The 12,500-nt window shown below is 38.0% G+C and overlaps 1 protein-coding gene across 2 annotated transcripts in view; it reads left to right on the forward strand.

Moving 5' to 3' along the window:
- The window catches only part of LOC137974805 (RNA-binding protein cabeza-like), a 19,938-nt gene that overhangs the window by 5,925 nt on the left and 1,513 nt on the right, over window positions 1-12,500 (forward strand). Inside the window, exons 3-10 of one of the 2 annotated variants that reach the window (XM_068821789.1) lie at window positions 2,414-2,908; window positions 5,873-5,925; window positions 7,629-7,658; window positions 7,989-8,089; window positions 8,524-8,586; window positions 8,779-8,842; window positions 9,948-10,034; window positions 10,634-10,793. In XM_068821789.1, coding sequence (XP_068677890.1) covers window positions 2,414-2,908; window positions 5,873-5,925; window positions 7,629-7,658; window positions 7,989-8,089; window positions 8,524-8,586; window positions 8,779-8,842; window positions 9,948-10,034; window positions 10,634-10,793 — 1,053 coding nt within the window. The remainder of the gene's footprint in view (window positions 1-2,413; window positions 2,909-5,872; window positions 5,926-7,628; window positions 7,659-7,988; window positions 8,090-8,523; window positions 8,587-8,778; window positions 8,843-9,947; window positions 10,035-10,633; window positions 10,794-12,500) is intronic. The other variant, XM_068821790.1, reaches the window with a different exon arrangement.

The following is a 12,500-nucleotide window of genomic DNA, read 5'->3' on the forward strand; positions in this document are numbered from 1 at the left end:
TACATGCATAACTCATTTTCTTTGATCATTCGCCATTTTCAGCAGTTTCTTTACACAAATTTGCACAATTATGACTAAGTTTTCGTATCTTGTGGCAAAATTGCGACTGGATTTTGTCGTTAATTCCAAGCCCTGGTATAGGCCACTTCGGAAAATACCTTAATACTCTTTGTTTTTCCCCCCAAATTTTGCATAAGCATTGTTTCCATTGTAAGTCCCAAGACAAAACAAAAACCATGCTTATGCAAAATTTGGGGGGATAAACTTGTAAAGAGTATTATGGTATTTTCCGAAGTGGCCTATTGTAAGTTGCTCCAAATAAAACAAATCATTTTGAAGCATTTTAGCTTTGTTTGTTGTGATACATGTACCTTAAATTCTTCAATAGTGGTTTATAACTTCTGTGGTGGTGGGGTTATGTTAAAGAATCGTGCCCTCGCGACTAACAGTGTTGGTTGGTTACAGACTGAGACTTTATTTAACTCCTGTTCAAATCAAGAAAACTAGATAATAATCAGTAGTAATAATGATAATGAACTTTATTTAAGTGTCAAGTGTATTTAATAATAATATTATTTAATATTTATAACAGGCACAAATTCTATCTAAATACAGGTGTATAATCAAATTTGCCTATAAATTCACAAACAAGTACCGTATTTACCTGTGTATAAGTCTATCCCATGTATAAGTCGACCCCCCTATTGTTGATGGCAAAAAACGCAATTTCTTAATTTCTTTGTTAAATGTTCATGGGACACTAATCTTGTATTCTTCGATTTCTGGAAATGTGGATACACAAAAAAATCAGGGCCTCAAGCGCTTAATAGTTTTGTTGTTAAACAGCTGTTGTATATGCGGGCATTTTGTCCTTGAGTTTCGAAAAAGTTCTCAGAAAATCGAACATGTAAACGTCAAACTCACCTGTTTCGTTGTTCAAGGATAAAGGGCTTTAGAGGATAAGCACAATGCAACATCACAGAAGCAGGAGTCAATCTTTGAAAATAACTTGCGATCGATGCAAAAATGTGCAAGGTTTAATTGGTCCTTGACTCATAATTTCTCAAATGACAAACAAAACAAAACTCATAAACCAAACAATACGAAGTTTGCAAAAGCATTTAAATCTGCCAGGTTTGTATAAAGAATAAAAAACATTCATTACCAACCAGCATTTTCACGCAACACGAGTGACGACGCTTGCACACAAACACGAGGTATTGCTCCAGGTTACTAAGCCGTTGAACGATCGTGTTTTATTCGAAGAAACAGAAATGACTTTTAGAGCTTTCTGCCTTTGGAAAACGAAAATTTCCAGTGTCTATTTCATATTTGTGCTTGTGAGTGTCTTCAACATTTAGAGTTGGACAAATCCTTTTTCATTTCAACTGGAATTGCTTACATTCGTTTTGAAGTCTTTTGTCATTCATTTTGAAGTCTTTTACGTCGGCTTTTGTCCACTGCCGTCGTTATGCCCAAGACAACGTTAACATTATTACCGGTATGTTAATTTTGAATAAATTACTTAGCTGGAACTTGGCTCAAAATCTTTGACCCGTGTATAAGTCGAGGGCGATTTTTGGAGCTTCTTTTGAGGCCATAAAAGGTCGACTTATACACGGGTAAATACGGTAATCAATAAAATAAAATACTGGTAAATTAAATTAAATTATTTAGCATTGAGGCACTAATTGTGGACACTGTACAGAAAGAAAACACTCATAAATTTTGAGAAACAACAAACTTGGGAAGTCTGATGGATGGTTATGTAATAGATAGTCGTGCATTAACAATCATGTTCCAATGTTGTTTGTTTTGTTTATCCATGAAGTCTGCTACTTTAAAGAGACAGATTTGGCTTTGCAGTTACGATAAATCTTAGGCTTAAACTTGTAGATAAAAATACATGAAACTTATTTATGTTAAATTTCTGCTCTCCTTGTCCCAACTATCAAGCAAGTCAAAGCAAACTTTTAGAAGAAGACTGTATATAAAAACTGAGGGTTTTTAAGGACAGCGCCTATTAATGTTATTGCGCATACGTTCTGCGCATCTCTAGATACTCTGGTTTCCTATCGGTGATGCTTACTAATACAGGGATATTTTTGCGCGGTTTAAAACTATCTGGAGAAAGTAGACCTTACTAAGTACCGGTAGTCTTGGTATCTAGAAAGAAAGTGGGTGGTAACCATGCATTTTGGAGGGATAATGAATCTTTTTCATTTGTATTTTAAAGCTTTTTACAAACATTATTCATGAATTAAAATTGCGTGGTTACCCCCAGTTTTCTTTTTGGATTTCAATAACACTTGTTAACATCTACATTTCCTACATAATGATAAACTGGGGCAAAAATTAGTAGGCACCGTCCTTAATATCTGTAAAAACTTGCCTTTTGTTGTTGCTCTTGTAGTTATCCTGTAGCACAAAGTTACCAATCATACCCGGCTCCAACCAGTACTTATCAGTCAACCTCCTACCAAGCCCAAACCCAGGCATCTGGAACAGCAGCGTATGGAACAGCACCAGGCTACCAGACCACAGGAACATCCTACACAGGTTACCAAGCTCCTGCCAGCAATAGCAGCTACCCTGCAACCGGTCAATCCTCGCAGTATCAAGGATATGGTCAGCAGCAACAGAGTGGTGGTTATCCCCAACCAAGCACGGGAACTGACTACCAACAAGCACCGGCATACCAGCAGGGTGGAGGCTATCAACAAGCCCCTGCAGCTGGAGGTTATGGTAATGATCAGGGTAGTGCTGGTGGTGGCGGTGGTGGTGGCGGCGGCGGCGGATATCCTACTGGTGGATACCAGGGAGATACTGGACGTGGGAGTGGTGGGTATGGACAGAGTTCTTATGGACAAGGTGGTGGTGGTTACGGTGGAGGAGGAGGAAGAGGCGGGTAGGTTCAGATTTTCATTTCTGTACATTCTATTTATTATTATTTTTTTTGGATTTTGATAGCGGAAAGGATGAAGGTTCCTTTGAAAAGGAAGGGGAGTTCCCATCTTTTGGTATTCACAATATTAGACACCAGTCATTTAAATTCATTGATCCAGGGCAATAGTGTTTTGACTGTAGTAATTGTGCTCTTGATAATCAATTGGAGCCTGATCGATCAAACGATTACTTGTTGATTCAGTTTGAATAACATTGAGACATCAAAAGTGGTTGATACATAATTTATACAAGTACAGCTAGAGGAGTTTCAAGTAATCATGTCACCTGAAACAGAGGTCATGAAGTGTTGACTGTGACATGCATGTATCAACTGGCAATAGTGTTAATTTATTAACCTTGTTTTAACACTCATCCCTTGGGTTGCATTACTATAAAAAGGTACAGGTAAATATCTAAGGGAGGTTTTTCTTATTCTGGTTCTGGAATGGTGGGTAGAAAAATCCAAATCTATTGTGGTGGTTTAGTTTAAGTGGGTGATTGAATTTAGCTGGTTACTGACAATAAACTGTCATGATTGTGATCACAGGTTCCTCTGCTCTTTGGAGCAATGTGCAGTCTTACTGTAGTAGCTGTCATTATAAATTATAGTCATTTATTATTTCAAAAGGTTAAAAATGATATTTATAAAAGTGATGATCAAATAAAGTTAGGCAGTCTCCAAAACTCTTCTGAAGCCTCTCCAAGCACTAGAAATATTGGTCCTCTACCTTGGGCACTAAGTGGTCTCAGTAGGTACCAACAGCCAACAAAAAACATCGGCAACTTCACTCATAGGTTTCTGCTACTTTTTTCTTTAAATTGAAAAAAAATATAAAGGCAGTTTCTTTCAAACCTAAGATTAAAACTCATTTTGACAATGACAATGTCAAGTTGTACAAACATGATCATCAATTTTGCTTTTGAAGTGTCATGCTTGGGATTGTTCTTTTAAAAATTGCATGGCCCCAGACACCTGGAGAATGGGGCTTTTAGACCCCTTGTTGATTCAGTTGCTTACTCTAGATATTCGAACCAACCACCAACTTCAGATATTATTGAAAACCCTGGGCACTGATAACTCATCTTAAACCAAGGGTCAATAATATTTATGTATTATTCTTACTTACGTTTTTTTAGTTGTTGGCTATTAATGGTTTAAATCAGGGGAATAAAATCAATATGAAGATTTTGCCATCACCCACCCATGCATGCATAAAAAAATTCAAAGTGTTCCAAACCATAGAATGGATGTGAAATAAAATAATGTTATATGGAATGCCTATGAAAATAATAGACCCATGAAATAAGCAACGTTGAACTCCTGGCGCAACTAATTTAATGCTTGAGATGCTTCTGGGGGTTTTGTCAAAAAGAATCTTTTGTAATCTTTTTGGAATTTGCCAAAGAAATGAGGGTTACATAATAATTTTTATCGCACAGTTTCAGTGATATTCTCTAGCAGAGTCTGACATACACCTGTATGTTAAGTGGTGACTTCTCCATTCCTATCATGTTCAGTGTAACCAGTCTTAAATCCATTGACTTTAAGAATGTTAAATCTAAAACTGATTTTCACTAGCAATAAAATCAATGTCAGAGTTGTTAGCAGAAAAGAACAGACTTCTAGTCTGTTAAAGCAAAGGTAGTACAGGTGTAGTTGAAAGCAAAGAGCAAATTATCAATTAAATGATCAACATTGTAATATTTTTGTTTTTCGTCTTTGTGCTTTCAGTTTTTGCTATATGTAGTAAGAGAAAAAAGATGGCCGTCACAATTAAATTCTGTCAAGGTTCTTATTTGCTTTTGAATCTCCATTGGTTGACTTTTGTCAGACCCTTGGCATTCTTGCAACTCTACATTCTACTAACTAGTGTAAACCAGCCTTAGATTTACAACCCTATCTTTCCTTCAGCATGGAGGTAGAGGGGCATAAAACAGCTGCCTAGTGTTTGAGCTGAAGGAAACTCGGGCCCTGTCCACATGTATCTGCATATTAATTTTGAAAATGGAGAGTTTTTCCTCTGTGTATGAAGAAATCTGCATCCACACATAGCATTTTTGGATCGAATTTGCTCACTCCCACACAGATCTGCAAAAACTATTTGAAAGCACCAACCTTCACCTACAGAATATGTGCCAGCTTATGGCTCCCTGTGTTATCACAAGCCTCTGATGTCATCATGGTCAAAAACCTCCATTTTCACCCATCCACACGAATACAATTAATCATTCATTTTAAAAAAACCTTTGTGACGGAAAACGCTGTATTCCTGTGGACAAAAGTCGAAAACGGAGGAAAGATTGTCTGTTTTTAAAAATATCCAGATATATGTGGATGGGTCTCAACTTGGTTTTCTTTCACGACAAGTTGTGCTAATGTATATACTTATTGACTGAGAGAATGGAGGCAAAAATACTGTTTCATGCAAAACACAATAATTCATTTAAAATCAAGATGTACAAATAAAAGTCCTTACCGTGCAGCGTGCTTTACCGTGGCAACCCAACAAACTTTCACATTTGACAATTACGTGTAAATACGTCAACTCAACAACCCATGCAACAGTGTTCAACTTACAACTGTGCAAACTTTGCAAGGAGGCGTGACTGTCAGTCAAATTCACAATTCACACATCCTGACTGGTGGACAATATGTAATAAATGTTGTTAGGTGACCACGGTAAGTTGCATCGCACTGTAAGTTCTGATCTTGGTTAACTGTCTTTTTCCTCTTTTTTGCCGTTTCCTGTGCTTGTAAACGTTTTAGACTTGTGGTTTTTTGAAAAGTATTGGCCTTTTTGTTAGTTTAAGCAATATTAATTAATGAATTGTTAGAATTTACCTTTAAACTGGTTGACTGAGGTACCATGTACCACAACTGAACCACTTCTGAACAATGAATTGATTTGATTGGTACAATACACAGTGGTGGCAGAGGAGGTAGCCGACCGGGTGGATACAATAGTAATGTGGGTTATGGTAAGTCATGTGACGCAGACACTCGCCTGCTTTCATTTGTTACAATGCTGTCTGTGTGGTGTTATTCAATCACTCCGGCTGGTCGGCTCATAATCTGGTAATGAAATGTCTTCGGTAAATATCAATCATGGTTTGATTTGAAAATGTTAAACCCTGGTAAACTTGACTGTTTGAGCAGTGTAGTCACCAAATTTCTTCTCAACAACTGCTCACAATTATAACTGGGTTACAATTTTCTTCCCAAGTACTGGGACTGGTACTGATATTGGTCTAACAGTGAATGACTTGCATACATGTGCAAAGTGGTGTCAAATTGTTCAGGTCATCTAAAATCGCGAGAGCAAATGGGAAGTTCTGTCATTGTTATAGAAGCTGGGGTCCGGAGTCCTTGTCTATACACAGTTCGTTATGTTGGAGTTGCTGAAGTCTTAGTATTGTAATTTCTTGTTGTTATTTTAAATGGCGTGAAGGGTTAAACAACAGTGGAAGGAACAGAAAGTCGTGGTTAATGATTAACAACAATTATTTGCCGAAGGGGAGGTGAATATTTGTCTCGGTTTTTATTCACCGATATTCACTGAGCCCGAGGTGAATAATAATTATTGTTTTAGTAAAATTACATGGGTGATTATTTGAAAAAATTTAATGTGCATGTTCTTTGAAACCAATTATTTCTTCGTGTGTCACCTGGACAAAACAGCTTGCGGCCATTTAAATATAAACCCCTATGTGATTATCGGGAAATTATCACCTCAAGTGCAACCAGTCAGTACAGAGAGTTTTCATTAATCACCTTTGTAATGATATTAATATCTGTTATTGTCAAGTTGTTCCTTAAACTGTAGTTTATTGTTGACATGACCTCTTTATACCATATCACCTAAGCCTTAATTAACTAGAATTCCACCAGCATTCTTACAATCATGAAATGTACAATGAATTAAAGGTGGAGAATGCTAGTGGATTTCTGCATTTAACAATTGAAGACTGCTCTTGTTTTCCATAAGTTAAATGGTCTTCCTGGCAAAACAAGTTGACTGCGGGGCTCTTATAAACTTGGAACTGATAGTCTTAAAGGTTGATATAGTATTGTTGCAAAACAACTGGTTTGATTTAAATCTGGTATTCTTTATGAAGGCTATGGTTGCAGTCAGCTTTGATAAATTACTACGTTGGAACCCGATTTACCCAAAGAATGTAATTCAAAATTCAGGTTAAAATGATTTTTACTCAAGGTTGATTCTCATTTTCCTTTGTGTAATATCAATAATGAATATTCACGGTTGTAAATAATTTATTTTATTAGGGTTCGGAAATGGAAAATTGACAATCAACCCAGATCGCGAATTAATTTTGACCTGAATTGAATTTTGAACCTCAACACAGCCAGTGGATTTTTCCAATGTTCAGAAAAAAGCGCTGCTGCACTTATGACCTAGTTGAATGAATCCTTGATACATGTACTTAAAGGATGGCGAGAATTGGGGTAATGTTGTGGCGTGGGTTTGGATTTGATGGTAGCTTTTGAGCTTAACCTGGACTGTGATTACCTTACTTTTCACTGACTGTGTGACTGACAGGTCATAGTGAGGGGAATTTCACTGGTGTGTAACATGGTGATTAAATTGTTAACATTGGATTTATTTAAAACATAGTCATCAAACCAACACTGACAAATATTGCGGGTCTTCTTTTTTCACCAGGTAATTCTGGAGGTGGTGGACAGCAAGAAGGTACTTAACATAAATTACTGAATGCTATTTCCTCATTTGGATACTTTAATTTTGGACAATCTTCTGAGAAACTTTGAGCCCAATATTTTGGCAAAAAGATGCAGCTTATACAAGAGTTTTAACGGTACCATTTAAAGCAATTCATGATTTTGGCATTTGTCAAAGATATCTCCCTTTTCTAATTAAAAGAGAAGTATAAATATTAAATTAAAGGGGATTGTAAAGGCTTTTTTGACATGTTTCCTTTTTCAAAAGACTGAAAGACATTTGAAATCCAGTTGTTTAGAGTTCTTTCTTACAAGTGAAATGGCTTTTATTGTTTTCAAATAGGCAAGGAATACGAAACAGATCAAGTGTTTGTATCAAACCTTGCACCCACTGTGACAGAAGAAGCCATAAAGGAGCTTTTTGGCTCTATTGGTATCATAAAGGTAAATGTCTTAGTTTGTTCTTCAAGTGATTATTTTATCTGCAATGTATTAGGCACACCTGGAAAAAAAAATAATTAGAGCATAATAATTTTGCAACTTGGATGATGGCCGTTCTCACTGTGAAGGCTTTGCAAAACAGATCAAATCTGTTGGTTCACTGCTATCCTAATTCAATCCAGTGCGTTGCACTTGTTTGGCCACCATGGTGAACGAAGTTTGATTTCTGTCAAACATTGTCTTCAGGGTCATTCAATAAATCTCTTATTTTGTGAACAACAGTGTTGGATGCCTAAATTCTTCTTTTGCTTTTGTGGCCTATGGAACAGCAAACAAGACATGATCTGGACACCAAGAACAGACCAAAACGTAGTGGGCTATTTTGTATTGCAAAAATGAGCCTCTAGAGAAGCACAATGTTTCATTTTCATGTTTAGATTGACAAGAAAACTGGCAGTCCTAAAATATGGATTTACAGACACCCTGATGGCACACCCAAGGTGAGAACAAATCACATTCTTCTTTCTGTCTTTGTCTTATTTCTCTAAAGCTCAGCCTGGCAGTACACCATATTGGTATTTTCATCTTATCTTGCTGGGAAGGCAAGTCAAAAGAAAAATTTGATCTTTTCATTAAAGTAAAGACATTTTAATCTTCTTTGCATCACTGATTGTACTTGGTGTCCTTTTTAGGGAGACGCCACTGTTACTTATGATGATCCTCCAACAGCTTCTGCAGCTATAGCATGGTTTAATGGTTAGTGACATGAATTAGAATGCTAAAGAAATTTATGAACTAGATCTTGTACATTTTTTATTTATCAAATAGTAAGCAGAAGGAATCACATGAAAGGTTAACTTAAATGTTGTTACAAAAAAAAATTATATGATTACAGGGGATTTCATAGGTGTGTAGAGTCTCAATTTCAAGTATTATCGCAATCGCATTTCCAGTTATTATTATTTGACTGTCATTACAGTCATGTTTGCCGAGTCACTTAATGGGTCACACCCAGGGATGTGTTTAGCTGATTGAGGTCCATTAGTGCATGTCCTGTTTTAAACCCAGCAATAACAGTTGAAAAACCAAACCATTTATTGGAGTTTCAATTTTATAGTCCACAAGTTGAAATTGAAAGAGGTAAAATTAATAATGTAGCAAAAGATAAAGATAGTTATTTTCTGAAGTATTTCTTGCTGCCATTGTTTGCATTTTTTTGTAGCATTTAGGGAGAATTTAATGGTAAACGATATCCTTAAAGTGGTACTATGATCAAAAAATCATTTCCTTTTTTTCTTCAGATTTTGAAAGCGTGTTCGCTTAACACCTAACTGGCAAAATCTTGAGCTTTGAGTTTTATCCAAAGGCTGTTTTTTTTTTTGTGTAAGTTTTGGATTTCATGGTCCGCCATTACTCACGTTCAAAACTGGCCGATTGGACCTCAGAGGGTTGGATCTAGAGAAAATGACGTCATTTACTCACTAGCTTAAAATTTCAGCGTGTAAACACAATTTATTATATATGCAAAACATGGGTTGAAAAGTCTGAAAGCCCGAAACTTCCGTGCTGCATATTAATTAGGCCGCGTACACACGCATTGCATTCTTAAACTAGTGAGTGTTTGACGTCATTTTCTCCTCGACCAAGCTCTCTCAAGATTTTAAAGTTAGTAATGGCAGACCAATAAATAAGAAAATTACAGCTAAAATAAACAGGTGTCTTTTTAAAATCAGAACTTAAAACTTGGGTGAGTTAGTGTTTAGTTAACATAGTTTTGAAATCCAAAGGAAAAACAATTTTTTTTTTTTGGTCGTAGTACCACTTTAAGAAGTCTCTGGCACTGTTTCTCTTTTGTTAACAGGCAAAGAATTCCTTGGACAGGCTATTAAGGTTGAATTTGCAGAGAAAAGAGTTCCCAAAGGAGGGTTCGGAAGAGGTGGAGGACGAGGTAAATTTTAGTTTAGCAAGCAAAAAATACTGGTTGAAAAGCTGAACGCTTTATGTGTGCATTCATTGTTTTTTGATAATTGTGGAAGACATTGCCCGAAACGCAAGGAAAGGAAAGGAAAGGAAAGGATCTTTATTTAAGTGTCTAGTCGTTTTAGCCCTGGAGCACTAATTGGGGACACAGTAAAGTGAAATTAACAATTAACGCAAATCAAGTCAAATGTTGGTTTTTGAGGAGAGGGGAAACCGGAGTACCCGGAGAAAACCTCTCGGTGCAGAGTAGAGAACCAACAAACATCAACCCGCATGTGACACGAGTCCAGGAATCGAACCCGGGCCACATTGGTGGGAGGCGAGTGCTCTCACCACTGCGCCATTCCTACACCCCAAATATGGTTGAACTTTGATAACAAAACTACTTGACATTGGTATGAATAATTATTGCATTCCTTGGAGGAAGTTGACTGCCTGAAATAGTCAAGGTTATACCCTGAAAGGTGCAAGCCCATCAAAATTAGAGCGGTGTTAAGGATCACCAAGATTGTTTTTACTTGAATGTTACACTCGCAGTATTAACCCAACTTTTTGGTTTTCACGTAGGAGGTCCACGTGGTGGTCGTGGAGGAGGAGGTGACCGCAGAGGTGGTCGGGATGACCGTGGGGGTGGTGGTGGTGGTGGTGGGGGAGGAGGAGGAGGAGCAGGAGGAGGAGGGAACCAAGGCAAGATGGAAGCTCGGGCTGGTGACTGGGACTGCTCATCGTAAGTTGTCAGTTCTATGTTAAGATACCGTCAAATTCTGAAAATAAGCCCCCTTATAGAGTGTTTTCACTCGCGTGATCAGTAGCCTTGTTTTTCCACCGAAACAAAAGAAAATGTTTGCATGATAATAGAACTCAATTCTTGGAGGATTAGTTGGGTACACCAACATGGCCGCCGTGACATCACGTGACAACACTCTATGCTTGGAAATTGCCCTCAGGTTGTGAGTTTTTATTCTTCGTGATAGCATTGTCTTGTTTCTCAGAGAAGGATTTTACGTCAGCTTCAGAAAATTTCACGAATTTTTCACTGACTGTTTGCACAAACCATGCAAAGGCGGGAAATACCGTCATCAATATCCTCACTAGTGAGAATATGGAAAATATGCCACTTAGGGCCTGGATGTAGTTTCGTATGAATTTTATGAGTGGTGTATTTACCAGTAAAACACTTTTCCGAAGGCCAAGTGAATATTGGTGTTACGTCTCTGTAAATATTCCCCAATTTTACGTTGTCTTAGGAAATGCACTTATGTTTGTTACCGAGATGTCCTTGTCGGCCGGCTGCTCGCAGCCATTTTGTTTTGCTCTATATTCACCGCCTAGCGCAGTGAATAAAGCGTCATATAAGGAATTTCTCAACCAATCACATTGCTGGAAACTCTTTGTTCAGCTCTGAAATTATACTAAAATAACAATTATTCCATGACCGCTCGTTAGAGGTGAGATGGCAAATAGCCAACGAGGCGCGTAGCGAGTTGGCCATCACCAGTTTCGTATACAACAAGCGCGAATGGACTAATTGTTTTATTAAATTCCTTTAACTCCAAAAGTTTGGAAGTACGAAATACGAGCGAAAAAAGTGAGAAAATTCGAGCGAAATCGAACAAGCTTGATGAAGATGCAAAATTGTGTTATAACCAGGTGGTCAGACAGACGCAGGCTCATGTCAATACGTTTCTTACCTTTTCGCGTACTTTCCACGTGGTGGCTTCATGGTTAGAGTGCTCGACTCCGGATCGAGGGGTTCAGGTCCTGGCCGGGGACATTGTGTTGTGTTCTTGGGCAAGACGCTTTGCTCTCACGGTGCCTCTCTCTCCACCCCTTTGTATAAATGGGTACCGGCTAAAATGCTGGGGGTAACCCTGCGATGGACTAGCATCCTATCCACGGGGGGAACAGACATGCTCCTAGTCGCTTCATGCTGCGGAAACCGGAGATAAGCGCCGGCCTGATGGGCCTTTCTAGGCTCGTAACAGAGACTTAGCCTTCCACAAAAACGCTTTGCGGCGAATTTTTTTTTAGCTTAGCAACGCTTAGCGCAATCATTAACCATATAAGGTCAAACTAAGGTGTACGAGCTGATAACTGAGATTGAGTAAACCAATCAGAGCACTAGTAATGCATTAACGGAGGTTGAAAATTTAATAATTAACAATTAGACCCGTAGCCCGCAAGGGCTACGGGTCAATAGCCCTTGAGGCGAAGCCGAATGGGCTATTGACCCGTGGCCCTTGAGGGCGAAGGGTCTAATTGTTTTAGTATCACCCAACTAGTCGGACAGAAACGGCAATAATAAAGTTAGCAAATGCAACTTGAACAAATATTTCTTTGGGAATAAAACGAAAGAAAACGTCACGCTTTTCCCTACTCGAGGACTATTACTAATAGTCCTCTAGTAGCGTAGCGAATCAAAATGCAGGATTTG

The sequence above is a fragment of the Montipora foliosa genome, chromosome 11 (genome assembly GCF_036669935.1).
Source record: "Montipora foliosa isolate CH-2021 chromosome 11, ASM3666993v2, whole genome shotgun sequence".
Taxonomy (NCBI): domain Eukaryota; kingdom Metazoa; phylum Cnidaria; class Anthozoa; order Scleractinia; family Acroporidae; genus Montipora; species Montipora foliosa.